The sequence below is a fragment of the Talpa europaea genome, assembly GCF_964194135.1.
Source record: "Talpa europaea genome assembly, chromosome: 5".
In the NCBI taxonomy this organism is placed as follows: Eukaryota; Metazoa; Chordata; class Mammalia; order Eulipotyphla; family Talpidae; genus Talpa; species Talpa europaea.
Genome location: NC_140071.1, coordinates 124,313,702 through 124,332,478, shown reverse-complemented (window position 1 = coordinate 124,332,478; position 18,777 = coordinate 124,313,702). Strand labels below are relative to the sequence as shown.

Here is an 18,777-nt window from a genome sequence, read left to right as displayed (position 1 = left end):
AATGTAACTATATACAACTTTCATTTGTCAATTATACCTCAATAAAGTTGGGAAAATTTTTCAAATGTAAAAAAGAGCAGACTTTCAGACAAGCTCTTGATACTATCACCATCTACCAGTTTATATGAATTAGCTTAGATTGAATAGCATTTTTTCATAACGATGCACTTAAAAAAATACCTATACTATGAAGGGGTATGAGATCTCTTATCTCACAAGAACAATGCCTGCAAAAAAAAAAAATACTTCTCTATGAATAGGGTTCCATCAATTTAGACCAAAACACCATAAAAACTGAATTTTTGGAATGTCACATTTGAAAATATCTGATATTTATTCAAGTAAAAAACTGATCCTCTTTAAATAAAATTCTTTAACTAAAAACATCAAGCTAAAATAATTCAAAATTAAGATTCCTTAATAAATTCCTGCATAGAGCCTTTGGAACCAGACACCTGTGATTAAATTCTAGCACTGGCTGGCATGTGTGCTTTAGAAGGTAATGAAATATCTTTGAGGTTCTATTTCTTCCTCCATAAAGTAGGAATAATAATCATACCAGTTTCGTGGGGTTATTGTAAAGACTAAATGAGATAATCCAAGTGAAATGTAGAGAACTCTGCTTTTCATAAAAAAAAAAATCACTTGAATATTAGCTGCTGCTGTTATGACTACACTGCTACTTCTAATACTAACGTCTATTGGTTGTTTATAGTGATCATTTACTACACAATGGAAATGTCAATTCCTTGACGGGACTACAAAGAAAACATCCAATGACTAAAGTGACCCTTAATTAACAATGAAATGGAAGGGCAAAGATTAAGAAAGACAGTCTAATGAAGATCAAGGTGGATGACCTACTGAAGAAAACCAAATGAAATTCCATCAGATTCAATTCTAGATGGCTAGAATATCAACCTCAAAGTCTAGCATTTACTTGCATGAATACAAACCTAAAGGTCATGAACTTGGAAATCTAATGGTGTTAGTTCACAGAATCTCAAATTCTTATGTCCCTGCCTTCTGCAAACCATTCTCCCTCCAATGAGAACATTGAAGGATGATAATAAATGGTAACAATAACTTGCTACCCTAGCCACAGAGACTCCCCTGCTGTGTGGATAAGATGGAATAACAAGGTGGAACGCTCTAAGTACTGCACACAAAATAGCTCTGTGATTAGATGAATTAGAGCTCCAAAGGTCAGTGCTGTTTTGTTAGCCTCCTGTCTGGGCTTCCGCAGTCGTTGAGGAAAGAGAATCTAGATGTATACACAAGGCAGTGATGCTACAAAGATCTGTGCCACATGGAGACCTCCCTGCTGAAGGCACATACAGAGAAAGTGGTCCACGTCTGTGGAGAGCTCAGCAGAAGCCAGTAGGGGCTGCAAGGTTTTGGAAAGCTGCCTAATCTTTCCTTATAACATATTAACATATGTTACTAGTCTGGTCTTTCTTTGTATAACTCCACAACAAAACATAAGCAAGCACCACATACTTCAAGGATGCAAGCAATGCTTTCTCAAGCGAAGTTTATTATTCAATAGAAAAAAGTGTCTCTAAGTCCTTTTGTTTTTCTCCATTTAAAATAAATGCATAGGTATTGTAGAGAAAGTAGACATGTTACTATATACCCCCATACACCCACCATATAATCCCAGATAGAGAAATTTATTTCTATCATCTTAGAAAAGTTTCTTACTAACCAGCAGCAACCATTCCCCAGACAGTTTCTCACTGCTATCACTGTAAACAGTTAGGACCTGTCCTTAGAATTCTTACAGACTCATTTGGCACACTATTTTGTGTTGATCTTCTTTTGCTCAACAAGGATTGGAACATAAATTATGTTGTTGCATGCATTAGCATTTATTCATTTTTATTGGCAAGTATTATTCTACTGCATGAATACATCATTCTGTTAATAGACATTAGGTATGTATATTAGGTTTTAGTTTGTATGAATAAAGCTGCTTGTGAACATTCCTGAACATCTGATTTTGTGGGCACACTACCTAGAATAGTGCTGGGTTGTTTGGTAAATGAAAAAAAAAATTTTTTTAAACTGTCAAATAGTTCTACACGGTAATTACATGATTTTTACCTACAATAAACAATTTAAGAGAGAGACATTAAGAGAGATTTAGTTAGTCAACATCCTTGTCAACATCAGGTGTTATCATACTTATGCCCTTAATCATAAACCAATGAGTATAAAGTAGTATCTCATGGTTTTAGACTGCATTTCCCTGATATCTAGAGATATTGAACATGTTTGTTTTAAAGGCTTATCAGTCATTCAACATCTTCTTTTATGTAGTGTCTATTTAATAATTTGCCCCAGTTTTTATTGGGTTGTCATTTCACTGTTGATTTGGCAGAATTCTTTATATTCTGGATGAAAGTTCCTTTTTCAGATATATGTACTTTAAAAATATATTTTTCATCATGCAGCTAGCTTATTCATATTCTTAGTGGAGACTTTTTGATGATTATTATTACATACATATTTATCTATGATATTTTATAGTTTAAGAGGGGTTTTTACTTATATTCTTAAACATTAAAATAACCTAGCACACAGGACTCATACTATCATACAGATTAAGAAACTGAAGTTGAGAGGTTAAGTTACTTATTCACACAATCAACTCTTAGTGGATTTCAGGTTTTCTGATCTAAGCTCAATATCCTATGATTGCATCATTATCTATTCCCTAATTTTCATCTCTACTTTTCTTTATTCCATAATTCTTTAATAACAGCTTTTAGGAAATTCAAACTAATAGGAATACATCACTAAGCTTCAGTTAAAAAATATATTGCATGCATTTATTTGTTCAAACATAGAGGTAATAATATTAATCAGACTTACTTCAGTATTTGCACTTTGCCTTTTTGTTCCACATTATATTAATTTACATTAGCTAAAATCAAGCCACCTTGCCTTAAGGCACAACTTACTCTCTTTAATTTTGTTGACTGAGATGCTGATTTATATGCTCGTTTATGTAATATTTTTCTTTTGGACTTAAGTAATTGTCTACCCTAAAAAATGTGAAGTGCTCAGAAAGGCCACATAAAGTTCTTCAGTGTGTTACAAAGTGCATGAAAAGCATGTCCCCCAGTAAAAAAATCCATCAGCCACTGAACAAGATACTTACCACAGGCCTTGATTTCTGAAAGAGAAGGCCAGGGAGAGATAAAATAAGAATGCTAATACACACACACAAAATGTGTGTGTGTGTGTATGTGTGTGTTCAAAAACGACTTGTACTATACCTTCAGATCCTTGTAGAGAAAGAGATACCCATCTCGTAAGACAAAATACCGGTCTTGAAATTTATTTCCAGATAGTATTTTAGAGGGTTCTTCTTTGATCTTCAACATTCCCTCTTTAATACTTTCCTGGGTCCTCCGCTCTGTCAAGCACAACATTAATTTGTACATTAGAAACATATTCATATATGTGGAATCTGAAACATTTGCGTATTTTCAGTTTTGACAGTATAAAGTAATAAGATGTATCCCACCACTATGAATCCTACAGCTAATTTCTGGGAACACCATGTGCCAGGAGAGTATTGCTACTTATAATAAATAGGCCTGACTATGTCACCCAATTAGCTAGTGGCTAATGAGCACTTGAAATGTGGTTAATCTTAATTAAAATGAGTTGTAAGTATAAAATATATATCAGACCTTGAAGAATTAGTACAAAGTATATTTAAAAATCACAATATTATAATATTGATTGCATGTTGAAATTTTTTGAATGTGAATTTAAATGAAATAAATTAGTAAGTTAATTGCACTTATTTATATATATAATACATACATACATATATGTACTATATAAACATATATAGTTAATATATCTTATATGTTATATATTTAATGTGGCTACTAAAATGACATGAGAACCTTACATTTCTTTGAAACAACACTTGTAAAAACAATACAAATAAACATGTCAGAAGAGTAGGGAAACTTCTCCAGGAATTCTGACTCAGGAATTGGGAATTCTTAAAAGAATTGGCTCCAACTTAAAACTTCCCCCACCCAAAGCAATACACACATTCAGTGGAACTCCTATCAACATTTCAATGGCATTCTTCAAAGAAATAGAACTTAACTGAAATTCATATGAAATGAACAAAAGACCCTGAATAGGCAAAGAAATCCTGACATAAAGAGAATGGTGATATCCTACTCTTAGACTACAAATGATACTGCAAAGCTATAGTAATTACAATATAGTACTAGGACAAAAACAGGCGCATAGATCAATGGAATAGAACTGAGATCCCAGAAATAAACCTTCATGTCTATGGACAATTAATCAATGACAGAAGACTCAAGAGTATATACACTGTAGGATCCCCCTGGTGAATCCTCTCACCCTCACGCGCATCTGGCCTGTGCCCCAGCACTTGTATTAATAAAATAAATCTTAAAAAAATATGGGGGGGAAGTCACTTTACAAAAAGGGGGATGTCATTTTACAAAAAAAAATAAGTATATATACTGTAAAGAGTCTATTTAACAAGTGGTGTTGGGAAAATGGACAACCACATGCAAAAGAATAAAAATAGGCCACTAACTGACAACATAGACAAAACCAACTCAAAAATATTAGACTTAGTTATATGACCTGAAACAATAAATACACAGAAGAAAACATAGGCAAAATACTCTATGACAGAGGCTTTAAAAATATCTTGGTAGATTTGTATCTAACACCACGGCAAATGAGAGAAAATATAAATAAATGGTACTACGTCAAACTAAAAAGCTTCTCATAGTGAAACTATAATTAAAACAAAAAGGTATTCAACTGCAAGAGAGAAAATATTTGCATACATCCAACAAGGGGCTGATATCCAAGAATGACAAACTCATACAAGTCAACAAAATGAAAACAACCCAATCAAAAAATGGGTAGAAGCACTAAATAGACACTTTCCCCAAGGAAGACATACACGTGTCTATGAAAACGATGTTCTTTATCACTTATTGTCAGGGAATGCAAATCAAAATCACAATGAGATTCCACTTCACACCTATGACAATGGCCCACATAAAAAAAGACCTGAAACAGCAAGTGTTGATGAGAATGTGAGAGAAGAATAACCCTCCCAAAATGCTGGTGGGAATATGGACTGGTTCAGTCCCTATGGAAAACAGGATGGTGGTTTCTCCAAAGATTAAAAGTCGATCTACCATAAGACTCAGCAATTCCACTCAGAGGGATCTACCTGGAAATTACAAAAACACTAGTTAGAAGGGAAACATCTACTCCTGTGTTCACTACAGCACTATGTGCAAGAATTAAGCTATGGAAACAACCTTGGCACCCATACAGATGAGTAGATTGGGAAGATGTGGTATATACACACAATGGGATACTATTCAGGTATCAAAAAGATAAGCTCTTGCCATATGCAGCAACATGGATGGAGCTGCAGGGGATTATGCCAAGCAAAGTTAATCAGGAGAAGAAAGACACATACTACTTATAGCATCACTTAAATGCAGAACATAGAGAAACCCAGGGTCAGATAAAGCCAAACAAGAAACCGTAGAAGGCAGACTATAGAAATGAGGTCATCAGAAAGAAAAGGGGAGGGAGCACAGTGGACTATGGCAGTGGACTATGGGTATTTTGGGAGAGGATGCAGTATAGTAACAACATGTAAAGTGGGAAATCCTATTTAAATAAAGCACAAACAATGATGATATCAATGTTTCTGCAATGAAAAAAAAAAAAAAAGGTCCTCACAACAAGTGCCAGAAATGCCCCCTTCCAGATTACTGGGTGGATTAGAAAGAATTCTTTCATGTTGCCTACCACTACTAAAAATTTAAATATCTGAAACTCTTTAGTTGGTCTCTCTGCTAAAAACATCCCTGTGTTTCCTGCAATGTTACTGAACACTTCCTATGGGTACCTGCATTGTCTCTACTCCATTTGCTAGTTTTGTCATGAAATGATAAATTTTTTGAAGGTGTGGGGGGGAAACAAACCAACTATATATACTGTACACTTGTGATATCTAAAAACACCAAATTTAAAGAAATAGAGACTCTCCTCTGAGGGAGTGGGGTATGCTGGTGAAGGTGGTAAAAAGGTATGAATTTGCAGTTATAACTAAGTTCTGGGGATGTGATTTGCAACATGATGACCACTGTGAACTATAGTGTATTATATATCTGAGAGTTGCTAGAAGAGTAAATCTTAAAACCTTATCATAAGGGGGAAAAATATAACTATGTGGGTGGTGGATGTTAACTAAATGGATTATGGTAATCATTTTGCAATATTGTATTATATACAGCCAACATATCATTATGTGATTAAACTCATACAATGGTATATATCAATTATATCTCAACACTGAAAAAAATAAGGTTTGTTGCAAATGTGGGGAAATTGGAACCCTCTTACAACTGGCAGAAGCATAAAACAGCACAGCTGCTTTGGAAAATAGCCTGCAGTTCCTAAAAGGTTGAACACAGTTAGCATGTGGCTCGGTAACTATACACCCAGCTATCCACCCAAGAAAAATGCAAACATATGCCCACACCAAAACTTAGACACATGTTCACAGTAGCATTTTTATAATGCAAATAGAAAAAGAATAGGAAAAACACAAGTTTCCATCAAGTGTTCGACAGATAAATATGTAGTAAATCCATATAGTAGAATATTTTCTACAATATAATGGGTAAAATCACTGGCACATACTAAAAGATGGATGAATCATAGAAAATGATCTAAGTAACAGAAACTAGTCACAAAGACAACATTCTGTATGATTCCATTTATGAAATGTCCAGAATGGATAAATCTGTAGCCAGGAATGTATTAGTGACTATGTAGCATGGGAGGTGACTGCGAGTGTGCAGGGATTTCCTATTTTGGGATTGATAAAAATGTTTCTGTATTATAAAACTAAAAGAAAAAAATGGTATCCCCACTTCATCTCATTCAAGAAGATTTTTCTAAGTACTCCATGATTGTTATTCATCTCTAAACTCTAAACATAATTTAGTGCTCGAATGCATAAAAAGTCATATCTGCATCATAATTTAGCTCCTCAATATATGACAATTTCATATTTTTTAATCAACGTGTGCTTTGGATTTTCCTCCCCAATCCACTTGAGAGTCCCTTACCACAGGGACTAAGAAGCACATTTTACCTAGACTGTCTAGGTTTGAAAGCAACCACATCCTTTATTCAGAATGAGGCAATAATCTCTATGTCTGAGCATCCAGTGGATCTTATCTGTAAAATGTACAGAACAGTGCTAGGCACAGAGCAAGCAAAATGTAATTGCTTGTTTAATTAATGGAGGATGGGCATCATTTTACACTGCACTGCAGAATCTGTAGCAAGCAACACAAAAAGACCTATGCTTCCAAAAGTTTGATGATTTGTAGACTGAGTATATCAGAATCTAAAAAAACTAATCTCCGGTTTATCCTTGATTTCAGCAGAGTAAGCAATTTAGGACAGAATGTATGTCCTCGATTTGGAGATATCCCAGCTGTATTGCCTGTTCCTCCACTGACCAGCAGGTCACCTTGAAGGAGTTATGTAATACCTCAACATCCCAGATTCTCAATTTGCAAAAGTCTTAGTAAGTGCTAGTAAATCATTCCTAAAATTACTAGGAAGATATGATGAGAGGGTATATACAAAGCATTCAGTCCACACCTGGTACACAGTGAATTCACAGTAATATAAACAATTGTTGTTTCTCCTATCTGTTACCTACGTTCTGAGCACTGACAAGGGAATATACAACAAATGAGTCTGATTTTCATGTTCTCTATGTCCTTCCCTTTTTATTTTTCTAGCAAAAACTATGTCTTCAGGCCAATACATTATCTGAAAAAAATTCCTTGTTTTAAGCTCCAATCTCCCATGCACTCCAAGTCATGAGGATATAAATCTGCAGCTTCCATGACAGACAATCTAAAAATATACCAAAATTAAGGGACATTGGTAATATTTACAGTCTAACATCTAAAACATTCTTCCAAATTAAAAATCACACGTATTTTCCTTTGTTAAGTATTGACTATATAGAACACATATATTTTTCATAATTTGAAGAAGCAGAATTAATGGTATATTTCACTGATTGTATGGTATGCACTCAAAATGTATTTTAGTAAAATTTAGTTCTATAGCTGAGTAGAAACCAAACTGGACATAACTACTTGAAAGTAACCTGTTCCTTAGATCAAGTTCTATGTCTTTTCACTTCAAATCCTTTTCCTTTATGTTACTTGTACTGAAGAAGCAATGCTTACTAGAAATGCCTGATGAAATCCTTTTATAATTACATTTATCCACAAGCCATAAAACAAAATATTTGGTTATTATTGAAACAAGACTGAGTAGAAAGTCTCAAGATTCTGTCATTTTACTGACAATGCACAAAGTTGCAGAAAGTAGAACAAAGCTTTTTTATAACTGTTTCTAAAATGAAATTTAGTATCTTAAAACAAGTATTTTTATATTAAGTTATGGGTGTTTTATTGTTATACAATTAAACATACAACTAACACATCAGGCTTTTCAAAATGTTCATATTCTTTCTAATGTAGAGAGTTCACAAAATATGAGAAATTTTTATAAGTGAGAAAATTGTGGCTTTAAAAGGTTACCTGACAAGGTTAAAAAAGCAACTATAGGAGGGCGTCCCCTGGTGGTGCAGTGGTTGAGCGCTGGGCTGCAAAGCTGCCCGCAGCCTCTGAAGTGCCGGTTCGATCCCCAGCCACCGGGCAAGGGTCCCACATGGTGAACTGACCTCTCCTGCCGCCCGCTGCTCCCCTCAGCAGTGTATTTCGTCAGTCTGCCTGTTCTGTTCCCCGCTCTGGCTCTGGTAAATTCTATCACCCTCCCGTGCTTCTGACTGTACCCAGTGTTTGTATAAATAAATAAGTAAATCTTTAAAAAAAAAACAAAAACAAAACAAGCAACTATAGGAGACTAGAATTCCAGTCTCTTGATATCTGACATGGATTGTCTTCTATTCTGAGACACTTCTAAGCAATGGTGATGAATTTCATGACCACCACCAACACCATGATAACAAAAGATGTCCAAGTGCCTTTCTTGACATCATGTACTATTTTATACTGTTAAGTACTTTTACCTAAGACTTCTTTCTTTGATGATTTCCATGACTGTTATGTCCTTGTTCTTTTAATATTTCTGATTGTTACATCCCACACACCAGACCTTTCTTATTGGTTACCATGCTTAAATGTTGGTTACCATGCTCAGCTCTATAATGTTCTTACTCTAAGATGAAAACTATGTTACCTGGCATTTTCCCAAGCCTAAACAATGTGCTCCATAGCTACAAGTACTCAGTTCCTATAAAAATGTGTATCTTTGGGCAGTCACAGACAACGGAAACACAACACATCCAAAACTGAAACCACTGACCACAAACCAATGTCACCATGACCAGCAACATTTATTATCCTTCAGTTAATGTCTCATGAAATATCCAAAAGAAGAAGTGGAAGGCTACACCCAGCTTTCTCAGTAACAATGTAAAGTCAATTTTCTTCAGAAAGCAGTCCCGAACAACTTGGCTTTGCCAGTACATTATCTGGGAAATTTTGTCGATACTTGCTCAGTCACAAAGTGTTTAATTCATTTATAATTTTTGAACTTTATTCAACATGTACTTTTTGAGTGAGTGAAAATAAGACTAGTTTTGTTATGGAAAGACAACACATACAAGAAAAACCAATGAGGACTGATAGTTCCTTGAATAAAAGACAGTCAGTGCTATAAGAGTTGTCAGAGATCATCTAGTTGAACCAGTTTTCTTTGTTTAAAAGCCCTCCATAAATAGCCAGGCCTATAGTAGTTATTTATTGCATGCTGGGTTTATAGTCTTACATTTGAATAGGTTTCATACATTTAGATTTTCTCTTCCAGAAGTGTAAGGGCAATGCTTAACAGTCTTTTAAAGTTACCACAGTGTCATGTTGAGACATTATTTCACAAAACCACACAAGAACTGCTTAATTCTTTTGGAAAAAGTACCTATGTTTGACTAGGCTACTTACTGTTGTTGGATCCCAGACACTGCAGAATAACATGTTAAATTGCACATTTTATCCAATCGGCCCAGGAAATACAATCTCAGCATTTATGATTTTATTGAATTGTATGCCTTTAACCAATATTGTATCTATCCCAATAATGTTATACTGACATTCTAAATGCCCCTAAATATTCAGATCCTCAAAATGCTATAGGTACCAAGAGCATCACCATCCAATAGATTCCCTCATTAACAAGTTAATACATCTTCGATGTATGCCTATACATGTATGGCTCATGTTTTTAAATTTTACATTATACTTTGGAAAATTAAAATTGAGTTTTCAAAGAAAAAAAAAATAAAGTCACCACAGTAAATTCGTTCACGAAACAGATTAACTAGCAAAAACTTAGCAATTGATTTTCTTACTACTGAAATATACTCTTAGAAGAAGTCAGGACATTTATACTCGTTATTGATTATCAAAGGCTATCAATTTCCAAGAAACACTTCCACTTGAAGTGGTCTTATCTTTAACTTTTATACATCTTATTTAAAAAAAAAGATGGAGAGTAGAAAGTAAATTATTTCAACTAAACTATGATTTATGGATTCATACACTTTTTGATGGAATTTTATTTTCTGTAGTCAGTTGCTAGTAGATGGCTTAGATTTCCAGGTCTGAAGCCACTTTCATTTTTAACTATTCTAATGAAAATTTAATTTCAAAGCATCTGTCATATGCAGCAGTCTAAATTTAAAAACCCACAGGGATCTGTATTTGTATTATAACTTATAAGTATTTCTTCCCCACTGGGAAAAGTAAAACTTGATCCCTACTCAATTGGGATAATGTTAAAGAACTTTAGTGTCTATAGTAAGACTTTAGCAACATAAAGTTATTTATTCTGGAGTCTTACAGAATTTATAAATGTATAGTCTGCTTGTGATAGAGATGTGAAACTTAAACTAATGAGGTAATAAAAGATAGTCTCATAAAGATTAGCTATGTCAAATTCTAAGTGGAAATTTACATGAAGTTTTTATTCTATCTCAAGGTTTCAGTTATAATCCATGGGTAGGGAGAAGTTTGAGAACTATTATCTTTTTTTGAAAGTTATTTAATGCCTCATCACAACAATGGCAAAGGCACAAGAGGTTTCTACAAAAGAAAATGCTGTTGTTCAAGAGGGAGGGATGTAGGGAGGAGCACAGGGGACTTAGGTGATGGTGCACGGGGTGCACTGGTGAGGGAAATTCTATGGGGACTACACCTGGGGGTGGGGGGAGCAAATATTGTTTAAAAATGAACAATGATGTGAAAAATAAACAATTAAAATAAAGAAAAACAGGATTTTAAGGCAACAAAATTCATTTATTCTCATATATATCTATGAAAATGAAGTACGTTATCTCATTACCTTGTAAGACTGAGTGGAAACTAAGTGTTGAATGATTCAAAAATCTGTTCCTAGATGTGATGCCAACATTTAATTGTCTAGACAAAAGTGAAAAAGTTAAGGAAATTAAAACCCTAACTATGCTAAACTTATTATTTCATAAAATTCCTGATTTAGCAAGAAAATGGTAAAAAAGGCCAAACAAAAGAATACATTTACAGTATGTTCCACAAATTAAAAAAACAAACAAACACAGAATTAAAGCAATGTAAGTCATATGTATATGACTAGATAGATAGATGACTGCAAAATGTGTGGCAAACAGCTATGGAGTATGTGAGGACAGGGAGCAAAAGACACAGTAGTTCTACTTTATATTTTCATAAAATGCCAACATACCAGCTACTTGTTACTAAGATAAAATATGGCTGTAACCAACTTCCCTTGTTTCAGACTCAGCTAATTTCCAATTGTCCCCAGGTTAGAATAAGAAAATCTTAAGAGAATTTTTAAGATTGTTCCCTTTCTCCTGTGAAGAGTAATAAGTATTTCTGAGATCATTCCCTTTTTTCCGCTAACAAATTGACAGAGAAATCACATTTGATTTACTTGCATTATTTTCCTTTTAGGCCTCAATTTTATATAGTGAATGTAATGAATGGAGCAATAATTCTGGAGTAGGTGGTCATTGTGACTGATTTAAGAGACATTTGCCAAGACAGAGACAAAGTAGACTGAATATCTAAGCAACCCAAAGTTAATCACAAAGTATACCACATAAAAAGTATTGATAAATTCCAGGCTCCTACAAGGCACAACTGAAGAGGAAAATTTTTGATTTAAGAAACTGAAGAAAAGGTCAGAGCATCTTTAACAATGACAATTCCAAATCCACGCATATGGAGAGCCAATTGTAATAGAAGAGATCATACTGTTTTAACAATCTAAGTATAAAGCAAGCTCTAATTAACATTTATAAACAGTATTGATTAGAAAACAAGAAAAGTATTTAAAAACATTTACTTCATAGGTACTCCTACATTTGCCAAAAATCCATAAATACTAATATGAATTAGTCCAATTAATGTATTTATTGATGGTGTTACTTTAAAGCAGATGTCTTTTTCATGCAGAGACATGATTCCCCCATAGAAGGAACTACAGATATTATGATAACAAATTGAATATGTTTGGCAAAGTGAGGGAGGGAGTGTGCTGGACAGGATTGCAATTTATAGCTTCCCACCTGATAGTAGAATGAAGGATGAGAGTAATAGAAAAGCTGGCTGACATTTTACCATAGAGAATCTTTCACCCAAATCCCTGAAACTATCACATAAGCTTGCAGCTTTCTTTCTGCTGTTTGGATTCTCTGGTTATTATGCAAGATGCTTTGTCTAGACCTAGAAGAGTGATGCTTTCAAAAGAGTGATGCTTTCAAAAAGAAGGACACACACATGACCATACCAACAGCACCTGGAGGAATGTGAGGCATCAATGTAACACCAACTCTCCCTCCCTAGTCTGTGGACAGAGCCAATGGAGAACATGTCACTATACCTTTCTTCTTGTCCTTGAACAACATAAAGATCTAAATCTTTAGATGTGATTGCTTCAAACCAGCTCAGCGTATGTTGCTGTTTTTCCCCCATTTCTTCCAAAAACTTTAACTAGGTAACATCCAATCACCACAAAGTTACCCACAGGAAAATCAGTCGGTGACACTTGGTGATCCTGTCTGCGTGTACTCTTTCTACTCTACAATCCCATGTCAGTAGATTCCGTGTGCAGTTCCTAATAATTTACATGTTCAAACAACACTTGTACCATTTTAACTATCCTTCTACCACATGAGTTTTCAGTCACAGTTACAATGGGAATAACACCTACCATTATAGTATTTAATTGTGTCAACGGTTAAGAATCTCTTCACCACAAGGTAAGCAGAGCCAGGTTCAGCTAATGAACTCCACCGAAGTACCTGCTCCAATATATTCTCTGTATAGTGAAGGGGTCGCTCTGCCAAAAATAAATAAATAAATAAATAAATAAATAAATGTTTATTTTTTCACAATTATGAATTGTTAAAAGTGCATTTAAAAAATATCTGTCTGCAACAATGAACTTAACTTCTACCTTATGTTACACAATGGCAGCACTAGGATTACATACAGGAGACCCTAATACCTAGAACACCATCAAGAGGATGATAAAATTTATTGTATCAACACACCTGTGCAAGGACATTAATCACTGAGTTATTGTTTTAAAAGACTCAGTGGTATTTACCCTATAAATATAATTTTAGAATATGAAATGACCCTTTTTTACAATACACCAGTGTCCATATCTACCTTCTTTTACTTTAGGTAACTTTCTGGCTTGCTTATTGAAAGTTGCCTGTTTTCATATGCAATTAATAAACTGTAGAAGGAATAGAAGTCCATTCACCTGCTCAGTACTAAGTAATAAACATAAATGAAAGCTTTCTTCCAACAAGATGAACAAGTTATAACTTCTGATCAATACTTATAAGCAACTGAAAGGTGATATTCTGTCAATTAATGAAAGTATAAATAAAACTTTAACAGAGAACATAAGAAAATAATCATAAAATATTACCAAGTAATCTATGTTTAACTAGTGGAAATAGCAATCAGAAATATGTAGTGGAAATAGCAATCAGAAATATGTAGTAATATCATACATTAAATAGGCCAAGTAAGCAAGAAGTTAATGGTATCTTAAATGTTTGTCCTTTTTTTTAAAGATTTATTTATTTATGCATACAAGAACTGGGGTACAGACCAGAGGTGTGTGTGTGTGTGTGGGGGGGGGTTCACCAGAGACAGAGTGGAGAACAGAACAGGCAGATTGACTGAAATATACTGCTGAAGGGAGCAGCAGGTGAGTCAAGAGAGGTCTGCTGTGCCATGTGGGTAGCTCCCTGGCGAAGGATCGAACTTGTGCAGAGTGGCTGCGGAGAGCTTCATAGGTTGCGTCTTAACCCCTTGTGCTACCAGGGAGGCCCTTAAATGTTTATCCTTAATAAACTCTTATTCATACACATTTCATTTTAGGCAACCGTATTTTTAAATGTACCACAACTTCTTAGCAAAGTTAAAAACATTTACAATTGGGCCTCCCCGGTGGCGCAGCAGTTGAGCGCTGGGCTATGAAGCTGCCTGCAGCCTCTGCAGCGCCAGTTCTATCCCTGGCCACGGGGCCAGGGTCCCACATGGCGCACAGATCTCTCCTGCCATCCGCTGCTCCCCTCAGCAGTGTACTTCATCAGTCTGCCTTTTCTGCTCCTCGCTCTGGCTCTGGTGAATTCTCTCACCCTCCCACTCTTCTGACTGTATCCAGTGCTTGTATATATAAATAAATAAATCTTAAAAAAAAATTACAATTATAATCAAAGCTTCACAGGGAAGTTTTTTTGCTGATAATAATATGCCATTCAGTTAATAACATGTTACAACAGAAGCATATGCTAGGAAAAAGTTTAAAGTTTTCAGTTTCACACTAAAAATCATGTAACTGAAAAAGCAAAACTCTAAGCTACCCCATGAAGACATTGATACAGCATTCCCAGTATCCTGGACATATAAGTGAATTAACTTTCATACCCTCCTAAATATAAATCACACAGTAGCTGAGCTTTTCACTTTCAGCTAAAGTAGGCATAACAATGACAAACAGGAAAGAGTGCGTAAATAGCCTCAAACTCATTTATGATCATGGCATTTTAACTGGAAATAAAAATACAAGTAAAAATGTCCAACTATATCACATCTTCTTCAATACCAGTCTTCCTAACTATAACCACAGCATCCCTGAATTTCTTAATAATCCCAGGTCCACAGAAGAAAACAAATTTTCTGCTTTGAGTGCAACCATATTTTCCTCTGCAGTAAAATACCATCTGTATCTGTGCTTAGGGGGTAAGCTAACTCATTATAATAGCAATTAATAAAAGAAAAGCAACTAGATCATACATTTTGAGATGAATCTACCTCTTGTTTACAAACGAATCACATACACACAGCAGGCACACAGCACTGAGGACATAATATATGTTCAATAAACACATAGGGAATGAAGGAATTAAGTTCTAAGGTGGCCTATAAATTAACATCACAGACAAAATATATTCTTTGTAAAAACAGACAAAATCTGTGTTAGGTCAAAATTATTTTCCTCAAATAATTTTTTACAAGGTTTGGCTGGCAAAGATCATAATTGCCAAAGATGTAAGTAAATTATTGATTAACCATAAACTGTCTTATATTAATAGAGGTTATAATTTAAACTCACTGTATTTAAAAGAAAATCTAATGGTAACCACTCTTTCTACATTTGATACTATTTGACTCTTGATTCTACTACTTGCAGACCCCAGGATGCTAACTGATTACATTAACCATGCCACTTCTGGAAAAACAAATAGGAACTAGTTATCACTTTGAATTATCTCAGTACTTCTCATTAGGTGGTATTGTTATCCATCTTTTACATGTAAGGGAATATCAGAGAGATCAGCCACTTGCCTAAAATCAAGCACCTATTTCAAGTGAAAAACCAACATGAACCTCCAATCTAGCAGACTTTATAGTCCAAAATTCAAAGTAGGACACTCAATCTTATTTGGGCCAAGTATGATAGCTTATCCATAATGGCATTTTCACATATAATTTGGGTTCAAATTATCACCTCACCCAGAATTTCTTGATGACTAAACAAAGTAACACAGGAAAGATGAGAAAGAATGTCAGCTCACATTTTTACCTTCAGTTTTTCCCTTCACTTTCCTATCCCAAGAAGATGGCAAGGAAATTACAGCAAGTTTGTTTCAAAATCCTAGATGTATGATAACTAAAGAGAGTGTAGTGGGCTTAGAGGTAAGAATGATATTCATAACTAGAAAAGTGTATTTAGACTGAAACAGAAGCTTATTCCCTTATTACAAAATTAAATGAATAATGAGACTAAAATATCAGAACATTTATATTAAAAAGGATCACTAGTACAAGCTAATACTGTAATGATAGCTCTAATGTTTTCACAGTTGTAATAAAATATATCAGCAGATATAGAGACAAATATAAATTCACAAAAAAACAATTATGTTTTTCACATCACTATCTCAGTATGAAGTATGTAAGGGGAAAACAAAGTTGAAAAATAGGATGAACAGATATTTAAAAGAAAACAATTATAAAATGGCATTAAAATCCACCTTAAAAGAGGCAAGAAAAAATGATTGAGTCATCAGACATTGTTAGAATATAAATTCCTACAAAGAAAGAACTTTTTATTTGTGGTTTCATTTACAACCAGCTGTCATGACAAATTATATGGTATGTAAGTTATCTTTCACTAGTACATTGCTAGAAATAAATCACTTGCATACTACCTATGGAATAAAAATAGATGAAAATTGGAATAGGTTGTAAAGGAAGTTCCTTAGCTAAGCAAATCATGTTGTTAATAGTTTTAAACCATGTCCAGAGAATAAACCTGGTGTCCCTCATTTAGTAGAGAACAAGCCTTTTTCCACCTGAAATAACAGATGCTGTTCCTAAATCTCTGGCAGTATGACACAGGATTTCCAGAAACAATTATGACTTTCGCAGTAATTAAATTCTCAGTACTAAACATAGAGTTGTGCCTGCCTTTCTCTGCTCTGTCCACATAATCAGGAAGTGACAGCATTTTCTGTCAGTCCAAAGAAAGGTTAGAAAGAATCCCCAGTGCAAATGAACAGAGTTTCTATATCGTAGTCACTATGAGGAAGAAACAGGAACATTATGATGCTGCTCCCTAGAAACTGCTCACACACACCTGAATTTGAGTGAAAAAGCCCCTAAAAAGCAAGCAGTTCATTTTTCATCGTGTGAAGGACCGAGAAGGAATGGCTCCATGGGCAGAAACAAGTTCAGTTTTATATCAAAGTATTTTAAAAAATATACACTTTAGAATATCAGCTGTTGACGGCATTGACAGTCCATAAGCAGGTTTCAGCTTGCCTTGAAGAATCACTGGCAGCAGTGACTCAAGGATGCTTAGTGCTTTGCAAAGAATGAGGCCAAGTAAAACTTGCTCTCTATCAAGTACAAATTTCCAATGTCCTGCCAGACAGTCAAAGGGAAAACCTACTTATAAACTAACTGAGTGAGCCTAGAATTAACTCAACTTTACATATAAGTTACCAAATTATTTTTATATGGTTTTAATATGAGTTTTTTCCTATGTCTCTGACGACCATATAAAGAAAAAAAGATTGTTTTGTTTCAGTCAAACCTTTCTAAGAGATATTTACCATTTGCTATGGTCTGAAATTTTGCATGACTCACGCTGAAACCAAATCACCAATGTGATAGTATTAAGTAGGTGGGGCCCTTGGGTTAGTGGCCTTATAGAAAAGATACAAGAATTCCCGAGACACTTTCACTATGTGAAGACACAGGGGAAAGACAACCTTCTATGAATCAGGAATGGATCCTTACCAGACACTGAAATCTACTTGCCTCTGGATCTTGGGCTTTCCAGCTTCCTAGAACTCTGAGAATAAATTTCTGTTGTTTATATGTCACCCAGTTTTTGGTATTTTGTTATAGCAGCCCAAACAGACAAAGGCACTATTTCACCGATGACAGCAATATGCTGCCGGTGATACTGGAGTCACTAACTGGCCTGCTTACATCAGGCGCACAGTAATTGTCACATTCATGACACTCCCACAAATAGGAATATGTTTTCATCATGTGCAACCACATAGGAGTACCTGAGCATTCATAATACATATTTCCCTTTTAATCATTTTTATATTATAATTAGGGAATTATCTTTTTAAAAAAATGAGTAAAATAAATTCTCTCAGGAAAGTAAAAGGAACATACAAAATATTAAAGGGATATTGAATTGAACAGGATAGAGAACTATTACTTTAAAATTTGCAGACACCTGAAATAAAATCCAGCACTTCTGGTTTTCTAATTCACCCACTTATTTATATATTTTTGGTTACTTGGAGGATTTGTATTTACATGAGAAAAAGCACCAATACCTGATGATATTCCTTCTATCAACTACAATCTTGTGACTACCAATGCCTTCACTTTTATCTTTTATATTTAGCTTTATCTTCCCTGCATGCTATGAGAAATAAAGCTTTTAACATTTCAGAAGGTCAGGTAGAGCACATGGGTACCATTTGCTTCAGTAAGCCAACATAATCACTGACACCTTTGTTGCTTTCCAACATTGTTCCTCTAGCAGCAGTAAAAATCA

At 34.6% G+C, this 18,777-nt stretch overlaps 1 protein-coding gene across 2 annotated transcripts in view; it reads right to left on the bottom strand.

Annotated features, from left to right (window-relative positions):
* Window positions 1-18,777, bottom strand: part of ARAP2 (ArfGAP with RhoGAP domain, ankyrin repeat and PH domain 2) — a gene marked incomplete at its 5' end in the record, with an annotated part of 152,210 nt that overhangs the window by 20,050 nt on the left and 113,383 nt on the right. For both annotated transcript variants that reach the window (XM_084233136.1, XM_084233135.1), the window contains 2 exons: window positions 3,285-3,424; window positions 13,375-13,503. In XM_084233136.1, the coding sequence (XP_084089262.1) occupies window positions 3,285-3,424; window positions 13,375-13,503 (269 nt within the window). The remainder of the gene's footprint in view (window positions 1-3,284; window positions 3,425-13,374; window positions 13,504-18,777) is intronic.